Source organism: Procambarus clarkii, chromosome 19, assembly GCF_040958095.1.
Source record: "Procambarus clarkii isolate CNS0578487 chromosome 19, FALCON_Pclarkii_2.0, whole genome shotgun sequence".
NCBI lineage: Eukaryota > Metazoa > Arthropoda > Malacostraca > Decapoda > Cambaridae > Procambarus > Procambarus clarkii.
The window spans coordinates 17,235,065-17,250,696 of NC_091168.1; the positions used below are offsets into that span (position 1 = coordinate 17,235,065).

General features: G+C 33.5%; 1 protein-coding gene across 3 annotated transcripts in view; it reads right to left on the reverse strand.

Annotated features, from left to right (window-relative positions):
- Nucleotides 1-256: 256 nt before the first annotated feature.
- LOC123748816 (uncharacterized) overlaps nt 257-15,632 on the reverse strand; it is a 62,817-nt gene continuing 47,441 nt past the window's right edge. For all 3 annotated transcript variants that reach the window (XM_069326991.1, XM_069326992.1, XM_069326993.1), the window contains exons 7-9: nt 13,479-13,685; nt 6,486-6,623; nt 257-2,964 (exon numbers count right to left, since the gene is read on the reverse strand). In XM_069326991.1, coding sequence (XP_069183092.1) covers nt 2,786-2,964; nt 6,486-6,623; nt 13,479-13,685 — 524 coding nt within the window. In that variant the 3' untranslated portion in view covers nt 257-2,785. The remainder of the gene's footprint in view (nt 2,965-6,485; nt 6,624-13,478; nt 13,686-15,632) is intronic.

Genomic DNA, 15,632 nt, shown 5'->3' on the forward strand with positions numbered 1-15,632 from the left:
TGTTTACACACTAAATTAGTTTTAACATACGTCAAGATACCGACATCATGTGAACCAACATTTGAGAAAGCTACTATATATATACTCTTATCATTATCTGTAACATCGCCTACTGAGGGAGATGTGTTGAACAATTATGGTATTGATCTTAATGCTTTATACCACTGCAATGGCTTATTTAAGTGGTGGCTTGCTTGTTCCACTTGCAAGTCTCCTCTTCATGGTAAATGTTGTAAGTGTGAGAGAAAAGCCGAGATGGGAAAATTATTTATTTAAATTTAAAGTTATTAATATAACGAAGATAAAGAAAATTAAATTATTAGTAATTAACATAATTGTAGTAAGAATACAATACACTGTAATGTTAACAGTACGACTCCTCTTTCTGTTAATAAAACAATTAATTGATAATTAATTTGCTCAATTAATTGAGCAAATAAAACATTTAATTGATATTATAATACCTGGAAACAGGTTTAGAATGAAGTTATCAGTAATGGATCTAATTAATATATAATGTAAATAACGGTAAAGCGAGGGGGTACCAAAGGTTGAGTTAATTAAAGATAAATGTATATTAACATAAAATGCGTTAACAAGATTGTAGCTTGCATAATACGCATTGTATATATAATAGCGTAGCAAATGTTAGTATATTAATTGTTGACAAATAGAATATATATTGGAAATCGAATAATACACATAGAGATAAAATTACATAGCAAAGGACACCAAGGTTGTTAATGGATATGCGGGTCAAATAACTAAGGTATTTAGCAAAATTTACAAATCCAAATGATGTCAGATAATAGTATTTGTCAATTATTTTGGTATTTATCAAAATACCAAAATAATTGGATTTAATCTTCTTGGGTGGGAAGGGAGAGTAATTTGGAAAGAGGCGCATCACCCATGATCCTGGGAAGTACCGTCGATGTCTCTCTTGGTAGAGATCATGAACCCGATACATTCTAAGTTCAGGTGCAGTTTTTGTAGCCCATTTTGAGGGATGCTGACTTTTGATAAAGAAGGCTTGGAGGGCGTCAGTGCTGGGGTTGGAGTGGATTCGCATAAACATTTTGATATAAATTAAAACATTGATTTCAGTGATTTGAACACTTACATGTGGAATAGTTAGTTCATGCCTTATGTTTAGTAATTTAATTGCATGGAGGCGTCCGAGTACAATCCTCATGGATTGTACTCAGGTTTGCAGCTTTTCAGCTCGGCAAGCATATTTTCAGGTACTTGAGGAACCAAAGGTGCAGCAGAATCAGTCAATATAATATATGCAAGATATATAATTTTTGCAATTCTGACAATTGCACAATAGCTGTGATGATAGGCTGTCACAACCTTGAGAGCCCTGAGACTCTCTACAATGTGATCATGGTGCAACAAGGAAGAACAGTTGTAAAGTTCTTTACTGTGATAAAAATATATCGTAACTGTACGTAACTTATAATTACGTACATAACTGATTATAGTAACTGTAACTTTCTCATAAATGGAGCAATTTAGATACAGTTTATGATTCATCTATAAACGTGATGTGTATAGAGTAATTTTTTATGTTATATTAATTGTAATTAACTTTTATATACATTTTATCATTATGTGTATAGGAATTATTTATAATTATGGACACATCCACTTATTCTACTCTGAAAAAATGGAATGCTAAACATTTCACTTTAAATAAAGAAAATACATGTATATAATATAAAATAATTTTTGCATTCAAAATATTTTAATGTTTAAAACATAACTATGAAAGCAAAATGTCAAACTAATTAAAACAAAACAAGAACTGGTAGTCGTTTAAAAAATAACTAAAATATACTGTATATGCAAACTGTATATTTATAAATAACATAAGCTTACTGTATATTTCATTGTATACTTGGCATATTGCATATATCATATCAAGAAGTTAGGTGTACTGTATAGTAGACAGCAATGTATAGTCTGGTAGTATGCAATTTAAACTACACACATATCCACTCTCTGACAAAGTTAGAGTAAATATGCCTATGGTATAGTATAGTAAACTTTGTGGCTTGTTTAGCTTGAAACCGTTGCTCCTTGTTTGTGTTACATCTGACCCTTTGAAGAAATTGTCCGTATCAACCATCCTCCAAATTGTTCAGTATTTTAAGTTTCCATGAGATCCGCCCTGTCATACCTGGTCTGCAGTGTTGCCAGCCCTGTGGCCTTCAACCGTTCCTGGTATTAGAGTTGATTTAGTTCGGGAATGATTTTTGTTGTCCGGTGTTCTCTACAGCAGCTGTCTTTCTGAAGATGAGGTCTCCATGCTTGGATACAATAATCGAGAACGAGTTGCAATAATCAAAGAGTTGAAGTAAAATATTCACCTGAGTTGAATAACTCTGTATATAATTGAATATACTGTACAGTTGAATGACTACCTTCTTTTCCTTAAAGTCAAAGGTTCGATTGATTATTCATATTATATATATATATATATATATATAATCGCATAAAGTAGTTATAACTTTAGTTATAACTTTTAGTTATAACTTTAGTAGTTACAACCCACGATAGTTGTCTAACTTCCTGGTATCTATATTTTCTGCTAGGTAAGCAGATGCATAAAATTAAATGTTGCCCAAGATGTTTCTGTCCTGCAATGGAAATTGAGCCCAGGACCTTTCATCTGTGTCTGAAACTCGCTGAGAACTGCACCTACAGTTATATATATATATCAACACCTGATATACATATATGTGTATGCTGAGAACTTCATAGCTTAATTCTTCTGCCATTACACTAAATTTTCCAATTTCTCTGGTTGCCACTTTTGTACTTCACTCAGGCTGCGTGAGAATAGAACACTGTGATCCCCATGATATATATAGTGCTCAATAACGAAGCAGTCAATGAAGCCTCCTTTTTTCGTCAGCTCCTCCTTCATGTAACCCAGAAGAGCCATAAGGCCATCATCTACCAAAATGAAAGTACAAAGTCAGATATTTTCAGATAGAACATTACACATGAAGGCAATCTTATTGACTGAAAGCACTTACACTGATATACATTTTAGTCTGATGTAAATACAATAAAGAGTTTATGATTCTTAACTCTTAAACTGCTCAACATAAGTGGCCAGAAAGTGAAAAATATTCGTATTATGTAATAATTACTTAAAAATGTTAAACAAATCTTCAATTTATTGGCTTCAGCGTCATGAAACTTTCATCAAAATATTTCCAAAAATTGATTTTAGACAAATTTTTATAAAAGAACTTTTTGTTGATAAGGAGAACAGCTCGTATTAACCGGAACTGATGGATAATGCAGTAATAAAGAGATGCAAGCACCTGTCTGATGCACAAAGAAGAATAGTAGTAAGAAGTGTCCACAAAGTGGATACGCAGCTGGTGCCTTTATTGCATTGCTGAGTCAAATAACAACAATAATAATGAGTAAGTATGGTATTATGCTCTACTTTGTTATATATCATATAAATACATTGCTCAATGTTTATATCTGTTACTTTCAGCAATGTAAACAAAAAAATGGGGGGGATTTTATTTTTAGGTTTTAGTTTTTTCTCCTTTGTTTATTATCTTATTTTGTTGTAACCTCTACATCCTGGAGAGTACATACTCTTCCCTAACTATGTGAAGATAAAATGAAATTAGTCAACAAATAAATCGGTCACAACTCGCAGAACTCAGGACTTTGAATTTTTTTTGGCTGATTTTTTCAAATATTCGAGTACGAATACCAAACAATGTTTATTAAAACATACAAATAAATTTATGAATTAGAACTACCTTATTCATTGTCGATAATTTCAAATTTAATTATTTCTAAAACTAGAGTTTCGACTTTCACCCGCTTCAAAAAATCCAGTTTCTGACCGATTCTCACCATTTTGACAAATAGTGTGCACAACTGTCTGTTCTTAGAATCCAATAGAATGGATGTTTCATAAACCCTAAACATTTGGAATTATCATTTGTTTGTCTAAATTTGGTGCATATTTCAAATGCCATATTGACGATTTTTTTTACAGTAAAATATACTGAAAACCTATATTCTCAGCTGATGAAAATGAAGATCATATGCTATACTCTGAGAGCATAATAACACCAAATGAACAATTTGTGATATTTTATATTTTTGAAGCTCATTTGAAAATCTGAAATTTTCCATATTCAATTTTATAATTATTTGTTATTTTCTTGTATTTCAAGTTACGTTGTTGATGATTTTAACAAAGTTGGAGCATTATGCACAAAACATTTAAAAGCGTTTCAGCAAATTTAAAAAACTGAGTATTTTGCACTGAGTGTAACTGAGTATAAGTATGTATATGTATGTATGTATATATATATATATATATATATATATATATATATATATATATATATATATATATATATATATATATATATATATATATATATATATATATATATATATATATATATATATATATATATATATATATATATATATATATATATATATATATATATATATATATATATATATATATATATATATATATATATATATATATGTCGTACCTAGTAGCCAGAACTCACTTCTCAGCCTACTATTCAAGGCCCGATTTGCCTAATAAGCCAAGTTTTCCTGAATTAATATATTTACTATAATTTTTTTCTTATGAAATGATAAAGCAACCCTTTTCTCTATGTATGAGGTCAATTTTTTTTTATTAGAGTTAAAATTAACGTAGATATATGACCGAACCTAACCAACCCTACCTAACCTAACCTAACCTATATTTATAGGTAAGGTTAGGTTAGGTAGCCAAAAAAAGCTAGGTTAGGTTAGGTTAGGTAGGTTAGGTAGACGAAAAAACATTAATTCATGAAAACTTGGCTTATTAGGCAAATCGGGCCTTGAATAGTAGGCTGAGAAGTGCGTTCTGGCTATTAGGTACGACATATATATATATATATATATATATATATATATATATATATATATATGTCGTACCTAATAGCCAGAACGCACTTCTGAGCCTACTATGCAAGGCCCGATTTGCCTAATAAGCCAAGTTTTCCTGAATTAATATTTTTTCTCTATTTTTTTTCTTATGAAATGATAAAGCTACCCATTTCATTATGTATGAGGTCAATTTTTTTTTATTGGAGTTAAAATTAACGTAGATATATGACCGAACCTAACCAACCCTACCTAACCTAACCTAACCTATATATATAGGTAAGGTTAGGTTAGGTAGCCAAAAAAAGCTAGGTTAGGTTAGGTTAGGTAGGTTAGGTAGACGACAAAACATTAATTCATGAAAACTTGGCTTATTAGGCAAATCGGGCCTTGCATAGTAGGCTGACAAGTGAGTTCTGGCTACTAGGTACGACATATATATATATATATATATACATATGTCGTACCTAGTAGCCAGAACGCACTTCTCGGCCTACTATGCAAGGCCTGATTTGCCTAATAGGCCGAGTGATTTTCTTTATTTTCAATGAATTGTTTCCAATTAGTTTATCTGAATTATTATTATTATATTATATTAAGAACATAAATTATTGACTTAATTGTGTTTAGGTTAGGATAGGTTAGGTTAGGTTAGGTAGGGTTGGTTAGGTTCGGTCAAATATCCACGTTAGTTTTAACTCAAATTTAAAAAAAATTAACTCATACATAATGAAATGGATAGCTTTATCATTTCAAAAGAACAAAATATTGAAAAATATATAAATTCAGGAAAACTTGGCTCATTAGGCAAATCGGGCCTTGCATAGTAGGCCGAGTACAACGTTCTGGCTACTAGGTACAACATATATATATATATATATATATATATATATATATATATATATATATATATATATATATATATATATATATATATATATATATATATATATGTCGTACCTAGTAGCCAGAACGCACTTCTCAGCCTACTATTCAAGAGCCGATTTGCCTAATAAGCCAAGTTTTCATGAATTAATTGTTTTTCGGCAACCTAACCTACCTAACCTAACCTAACCTAACTTTTACCGCTACCTAACCTAACCTAACCTATAAAGATAGGTTAGGTAGGGTTGGTTATGTTCGGTCATATATCTACGTTAATTTTAACTCTAATAAAAAAATTGACCTCATACATAATGAAATGGGTAGCTTTATCATTTCATAAGAAAAAAATTAGAGAAAATATATTAATTCAGGAAAACTTGGCTTATTAGGCAAATCGGGCCTTGAATAGTAGCCTGAGAAGTGCGTTCTGGCTACTAGGTACGACATATATATATATATATATATATATATATATATATATATATATATATATATATATATATATATATATATATATATATATATATATATATATATTTATATATATATATATATATATATATTTGCTTTGTGCAGTTTATTAAGGGTTAAGGTTTAAGGTTGGTTGGGACTTAATATGGCTAATAATATCATGCATTCCTACTAGTCCTACTCACAAGTGGTCATGGTCTTCAGTGATGAAGCATTCTTGATTGCCATCCGCTTTAGGTGAAAAGATTTCAGACCATAAATTTCAGTCCACCTTTGATTATCTTTGATCAGTTTGGCCAGCCTCACCATATCATGGATATTTTCTGAAGAATTGTTTAAATAGTCATTAGCATGTGTAAACAAATATAAAATGCATTTAATAAACTTAGACAAAAACAGTCGTAAGTGTATGAAAAGCAAAGGGAACAAGATTTGGTGTTAGGCCTTAGGTCAATCATCTGCAGAAGGGTTATTAATGTTAATCACAATAGTTTATTGACTAACCAGCAAAACACGCAAGTATACCTTAGTTATAAATAAAATTCAAACATAAACTAATTAATCTATTATTGTATATGTTCATCGAGAAGCGGTGAACATATCCAATAAAGGATTGTATAATAGACAAAACCCAAGATGTAAGATGATTACAAATTCATGAACCAATCCACATAAAAATAGAACAACCCACCATAAATACCCAAATTACGGAACTATTTACTCTACCCACCATGAGAGTAAGAACAAGACTAGAACGTGAAGATGCCAAAATAGAAGACTCCAGTCTCCGTGGTGTAGTGGTAAGACACTCGCCTGGCGTTCCGCGAGTGCTTTGTCATGGGTTCGTATCCTGGCCGGGGAGGATTTACTGGGCGCAATTCCTTAACTGTAGCCTCTGTTTAACTCAACACTAAAATGGGTACTTGGTTGTAACAACGATTCTTCGCGGCGGGGATCGTATTCCAGGGACTTGCCCGAAACGCTACGCGTACTAGTGACTGTACAAGAATGTAACAACTCTTGTATATATCTAAAAAAAAAAAAGACACTGCTCAACTTGCCACATCCACTACACCTGATTAATATTTGTTTGTATTTCATACCCTATTTCGCCTTATTTTATTCTTTTCTCCTTTATGCCTTATTCTTAATCCATTTGTATACCCTTTTATAACCCATTGTTCGATCCATTTGTCTACACCTGACCCCTAATGGTATAAATACAATATGTCCTGGTATAAATACAAATACGTCTCTTTCTAGGCGATTAGCAATGTACAAACAACAGGACTCCATCAAGGAACATATAATCTCTTCTCACAACCAGACCATCACCAGAGAAATCTAAACAAGTAACTCAGAAATCATCGATAGATACAACGATAGCAGGAGACTCGACATCAGCGAGGCCCTACACATCAAAAAGTAAACACCAGCAATCAACAGCCAATTAACATATAACTATATTCTACCCACTTCAAGACGCCAAACTTACATAGAAGCAGCAAGAGAAAATATGGGCCAATAGGCCTTCTGTAGTTACTTTCATTCTTATGTTTTCATATCCAATTTATACCCATTGATTCGTGTTCTGTCACCTCACCCAAAAACATTTGTGTCATATCATCTCACCCAAAACGAATATAAGTATGATATATGATATGTGTAAATCTGTCTAAGAAAATGTAAGAAGCCCTTGCGAAATACTTTTAGGCGTCAGGCCATAAATTAAAAATGAGAAAATGAACTTTGGAGAGTTAATATTTCAATTACCCTCGACACTGAAGAAAAACGTAAGAAATATTGAGAAGATTCGTGTTAGAATCATTAATCTTACCCTTTCGGTCATATATATATATATATATATATATATATATATATATATATATATATATATATATATATATATATATATATATATATATATATATATATATATATATATATATGTACACACGTTACTACATGTTACTCCATATCTCACTGGCAGCTATCCTAACCCTCTACTCCTTTTACCAGTCAGCTTGGCAGACATTCTATCCCTAATTCAATCACTTAAATCCAAGGCTGGAAACATAAATGAAATACCATATATAGTATATAAGAGTGCTGTCTCTGCTCTTGCACTACCCCATAGTTCTGCTTTCAACAAATCTCTTGAGTGTCATACTTTTCCTGATATTCTTAAAAAAGCAAGAGTGACGCCAAAAAAGGTTAAAAAAAAGTATTTGAACAAAACATTTACAAACAGCTCTATTCCTACGTTGTAAAACTCAACACATTAAATCCCTGCCAGTTTAGCTTTCGTTATTAGTCTGCATAATATACTCTACAGAGCCCTTGACAAAAATGAAATCCCAACTGGCCTCTTCGTTGACCTGAGAAAGGCGTTTGATACTGTAATCCATATCTACTTCTTACTTATACTTCACCACTATGGTATCCGAGGCTTTGCTCTGAACGATATTCGTTCCTATCTCAGTGACAGACACCAATATGTAGTCATCAGTAGCATAACCTCCCCCACTCTACCCCTGACAGTTGGGGTGCCACAGGGCAGCATCTTGGGACCTCTCCTATTTCTTGTATACATCAATGACTTGCCAGATGTTTCTGTCATTGTTAAACCTATACTATTTGCTGACGATACTACCTTCATCTATTCTGACCCCAACGCCCACTCTAAATAATACTGCAAATAATTAATTATAAAAAGACCACTAATAGATGTCAACCAACAAATTAACACTAAACATTGAAAAGACCTACTACATTTCATTTGGTAGTAAATCATCAAATAAAATTCAACTCCAGATGGACAATGGAGATGGATTCAACTTCAGATGGACATAAGTAATAAAAATGAGGGAAAGTTCCTTGGTCTATACATAGAAGAGATAACGAACTTCAGCACTCACATACAACACATAGCAAAAAAGGTTAAAAAATGGTCGGTATACTCTCTAAAATCAGATATGTTCCTCACTCTGCTTTCCTCTCACTATACTACGTGTTAATCCATCCCTATCTTCCATATGGTATCTGTGCATGGGATTCAACCACATCAAATTACCTCAAACCCATCATCACTCAGCAAAAATCTGAACTATAACAGAAATATAACAAACTCTATTTTCAGACATTACGACTCTGGGTCCAAGATTGCACTCTGGCAAATGGATTCAAGATCGTATTGCATTTGTTAGCATATGATATAGGGACCCTGCACTCACTTAGGTATTTTAGTGATAGGCCCTCAATGTGTTTGATTATGTGTGGGATTAGTGTTATTTAATTACAGGTAACATTTTTTCCATCCTTTCAACCTATTAGAGGATGATGAGATGAGGTGTATTCCAATCATATAAGCAGTCCAGAAGCGATTAATGATCAGTATGATTTCCACAGTGATTTAGTTAACTTGAGTACAGATGCTTCAGAGTTACCACACTTCTTCAACGTCAAGAATGTAGCACTCGGTGTATGCAGTTCTAATCGACCCCAAGATACTCCAAGATAGAGCAGACAGCACTCTACGACCGCATCGAGTTTAGACACCCACCACCCCATCGAGATTAGACACTCACGATTCCCCATTGAGCCGCCACGCTCGCCCACTTCAAGCTCCGCGACTCCGGCCTCACTCAGCTCTCTGCTCTGCTCCAAGCTCTGTCTCAACGTCTACGACACTGCCAACAACCGAGTGCTATAATCAAGACTACTAAATAAATTTGAAACCCACTAAACACTGTGTATCTAATCTACCCAACAATGTCACATAATCGTACGTTACAAAACTACCTGAAGCCCATCATCACCCAGCAAAAATCAATTGTAAGAATTATAACAAATTCGGCCTTTAGAAACCACATACAGCCCCTCAATTCAGATCTGTAAACTTGCTAAATATACAATCCATGTATTCTCTTGTGCTATTTATACCTACAAAATCTTATTCCTAAATTCTAATCGTGTTTTCAAAAGCTTCCTACACAGACGTAATAGAACCCTTGAACATCACACCGGAAATAAAAATCTCTTTGATATTCTCAGCAGACTAAATATACACAAACACGCCTAGCAGATAAAGGGACCGATATATGGAACTCCCTTCCTAATGAAGTAAAAAAAATAATATATACTTTATTCAAAAGTAGCATAATGAAAATCCTTCTTTCATCACCACCTTGTGATTCCATGGGATTATTTCCCAATGGGTGAAACAAAGCCTCAGTTTTCTTTCTTCATTGTGGCTTGTTGAGCTTGAGCTGTTGCGCCCTTGTGTGAGTTACATTAGACCTCTTGAAGAAGTGGTCTGAACATTTCCTATATGAGAAATGCCTTAATTTTAAAATTATTTTTGTCGTTCTGAGTTGAACTTTTTCCAAAGCAGATCAAGCATTTCCTTTTAAAGATGAGATCTCCATGATTGGATAGAGTAGCGCAGATGGTTCAGTTTCATTCAAATTTGCTACAAGTTACTTACTTAAAATTATCTGTTAGATTAAGGACCTGCCCGAAAAGCTATGTGTGTTAGTGATTTTACAAGAATGTAAAAAATCAATGATATGTACTCTCATAAACCCAATGTACCTGCTTGTATATATAGAAATGAAATAAATAAATAAATAATTAAATAAATAAACTCCAGAGATCTGTACAGCCCAAAAATCTTGCCTTGCTTCGAAAAGCCACTTATGTTTAATCGGTTGTAAGACGACTGCACTTGTTACTGCAATACACTTGGACAATCTCTTCAGGAAGAATGGGGAGACTTTTCACAAGTTACTAGAGGCAGTGATCACAGGTAACAGTTCACAAGCCACTATGTACAGATAGAGACCTTTCACAAGTCATTAGAAACAATTACCATCACGAGACCCTTAACAAACTACTAGAGATTGTTGCCGTCAAATGACCCTTCACAAGCCTCTAGAGACAGAAGCCAAGAGTTTAAAGCTACATGTAAACAAAGATGCATATAATTCTGGGCTTCATATGCAGAGGCAACCCATCTTCCTGTTTAGGTAGTAATTTTTGTAACTATGTGCACCATAGTACAAATATTGACGTAAAAGACAACTAGATAGTAGAATTTGGAACTATTCACTTTATAGAGTCTGAAAAGAATAAAGCTAAAAAACAAACTAAATTATTCCTAGGCCTAGTATACCATATATATATATATATATATATATATATATATATATATATATATATATATATATATATATTGTGACGATAATCTCCTTCAAGAGATTGAGCCTGCTCTTCCCTCCTAAGTTCGTCGTTATACATCCCTATACAACTAATATGGAAGAAATATCCAACAAATACAACACCAAGGTTTGCCAGAGAGCAAACGTATTCAGCACCAGGAACACCTGCTCCCCCCGCCACTCGAACCACCAAACTACCTGTCCGTCGCCTGCTCATCGCTGATTGGCCGGTGGTCAGTCGCACCTGCTTCTCCACCACCACACTACCTGATGTCTGGGGCCACCACGACCTACAGACCTCAGAATATCCAGTGCTTTCAACAAGTTAACACGTCTCGTTGGTAGACTAAGCTCTGGCTTACGTGTACTAAGAGAGGTGGCAGCTTAAAGCCAATATTCCTGCACCTATATCTGATTGTATATTGTTCACTTGTTATTACTCACTTGTCTTAACGTAACTTTTCATTTTGTCATTTGATTATTCTTATTATTTTGATTGATTGATTTTATGATACGAATTTTATGTCCATTTTATTCATGTTTTGCTTTTCTAACGTAATTAAAATTTCATTGTTAAATTTACTTGTGTTTTGTGTCTTCCCATTACCTTACCACAGACGAAGTTCCAGATTTTCTCTTTTTTGTTTCTGTATGTGACGAGGCCATACCCCTAGCTTTTGAAACAGCCGAACACCAACGCGTTACCGTCACAATATATATATATATATATATATATATATATATATATATATATATATATATATATATTTTTTTTTTTAAAGTTTGTGAGGGTACCACCTCAGGTGCCAATGTGGGGACCCATAGCCTCGGAGAAGAAAATAAAAAGTATTCAAACCTTGTGGTTTCTCACTGAACACTAATATTATCTTCTCCTACCACCCCCATTATATATATATATATATATATATATATATATATATATATATATATATATATATATATATATATATATATATATATATATATATATATATATATATATATATGACAATGTCAGACCACGGAGGAAAAAGAAACAGGAATTTCCTTGGTCTGACATTGTCACATTCTTAATCACGTGTTTATTTTCGTGATATACACACACACACATATATATATATATATATATATATATATATATATATATATATATATATATATATATATATATATATATATAATATATATATATATATATATATATATATATATATATATATATATATATATATATATATATATATATATATATATACTTAATCAAACTAGAAATGCTCTACAAATCAAGGGACCCAGAATGTAGAATGACCTTCCCAACCATGTTAAAGAGTGTGTACCTCTCTCAACCAGTTTAAGATAAAAACTAAGCACTACCTAATAAATTCCCTGTAACCTACCTTACCCCTCTATTGTCAACCCATGTCTGTTTTTTTTAAACAACGCTGTTTGTCGACCTAATTGTATTTGTGCTGCTTTTTCAGCCATGTTCCCCCCTTTTTTATCTCTATTTTTATTTGTTCTCAACACATTTTATTCTTTATACTCAATTAGTATTAAGCTTTAGTCATTTAAGTTTTTCATGCCCGAAACGCTTTGCGTAATAGTGGCTTATATATATATATATATATATATATATATATATATATATATATATATATATATATATATATATATATATATATATATATATATATATATATATATATATATATATATATTTAATACACTATTTTAGGCCTCAGATAGCGTATATTAGGCCTAGGAAAGTTAGGTTAATTTAGATTGTCTTTGCAACATAAATACAAAACCTTTTCCCGGTTTGTCCACATTCCCGGTTTGTAATAACGATTTCTACTTTCTAATTGTTCATTACGTCATATATGTTCTTATCGTTACTATAAGTACTAACTAAACGGGAGGATGGGCTAGAATATGCCACTAAATAATCATGTTACTTACCTTCCTTTTTTAGAAAACATTTCTCCAAGAGGGAGAAGCTAAGCATACTCTTGGTGGTGTACTCTGACGACCTGTGGGCATTTAATACAGCCGGAGTGATGAACAAAATAGGGGAGTTGTTCCTCTCGTTGTTTTCAATATATTCTCTGAGGCAGAGAGGGAGGCTGCTCTTGGGTACCAGACCGGGACACTCATCCCATCTACAGACTGGAAGCATGTTAAAAGGTGTTGAGTAATTTCTGAAGTTAATACATGCACATTATCTGACGATGACGTATGTAAACATTAAACAAAAGATACTCACTGTCCCATGCTAAATAAATAAGTCATGACCAAAAAGATTTGACAAAAGTATTCATTTAGTAACCTTTAGATTACTAAAGAAATACTTGAATTAAACAATAAAATGCATGAATATGAGAAGAAATACAGAATAGTGGCCATCTGCAGAGAACTGTTTAAGAGGTACTAATGTTGCTAAGATAATAAAAATGCCAAGACAAGCTACTATGAAAATAAATTACATCAAATTAAGGTTAACATGAAAAAAATGTGAGACAGAGTTTCCAAAATATTAGAGCCAAAGAAGAACTAGAATTAAAAACAATATTCCTAGCTGCAAATGGTTTAATGCTATCAATCACTTACACTGCTGCTAATTTCAATAGTTTTTTCTCGTCCACTGCAAATGGGATGCCAGCATCTCAAACAAATGTAAATGACTACCTCTCTGGCAGCTATATTGAGTCTCTGTACCTATCCCTAGTCTCCTATCCTCAGATATTAATGATATAATCCTCTCACTTCAAACTAACACCAGAAACCTTTCTGAAATACCAACCCTAATTTATAAAAAAGCTTCAAGGTTTTCAGCTTGAGCCATAGCATTGCTCAACAACAAATCACTTGAGCTCTGAGTCTTCGAAGATATTCTTAATTCAGCTTCAGTTGTAACAGTGCAAGTGTCTTGCACTCTTTCATGTATAATTGTGAATTGTAATTGTGAGTTGTGTGTGTGCGTGAGAGCGTGTTTGGTGAGGAGCGAGATGGTAGTGGGTGAGGTGAGCCGGCACAGCTTTTGCTGACAGCAATACTTTTCAACAAGGAAGCTTGTTGAAAAGTTTGCTTTTCTGGCTTGCCACAGTACCCAGCTTCCCCACGCTGGGGGTGGCTGGGAGATTCAGTCAGAGACAGTCTGGCACAGAGGGAAGGTAACCACCCAACTTTTCCCCGATTTTCACCCTGATGGGTAACAGGCACCCAACAGGGTGCATCCATCTGAGTTGTGAGGTAAGAGTGCCAGTATTGCTTGTTTTGAACAGTAGTGTCTTAGAGATGACGAGTGTAGTCTGATTCATAAAGTAAGTGTATGGTTGAGGATGTTGAGGATTGGTGGATTTCTTGGGTTGATTAATTCAATGTTAAATAGTAATTTATTAAAGTGTTCAAAAGCGCAGAACTAAGTGTTAAAGTCTAAAATGGAGATAATTTGGTATAATAAATGTCTAAGTGTAGAATAACAAGTGTGAGCTTTGTTTTCCCCGTTTTTAAATCAATGTCCCATGACAAAGTATTTATAAGATGACCAGTGATACGGATCTCTCAAGTAAAACTAGAGTAGAGTTAAGACTAGAGATAACTAGGTGGAGCATTGAGGGAGGCGCGGGAGACTGAGTGAGGGATGGTGGCCTGGCGAGAGGTAGCTCCCCTCACCTCCCCAGCCTGCACGTTACTCATGAAGTTATTCAGTAAATGGTGCTCCGGTCGCATTATTTAGTAGAAGTGGAAAATGTGGTCTAGAACTGGCAGGATGGTGGTGGGAATTAAAACAAAAATTAACATCAATAAAACATCATAGAAAAACATCACTCTACTCTCCCTACTCCTACTTACTCTTACCCTTCTTCTATTCCTCCTCTCTCCTCCTCCTTCCTTCTCTCCTCCTACCTCCACCCTTCCCGCACGCCCCTCGTTTTTTGTAGCCAGACAGACGAGTTCCCCCTCTACCTTATCCATGTCTATCCCCTCTCTTTTCTTCCCTCCCCCTCCCCTCCTTCTTTACTTTTGCTTTACTTCTCACCATCACAAAGTAGATTGAAAAATTTTAATACCTGTTTTTTATGTACTCCGTTTCATGCTTATATTCGTTTTTGG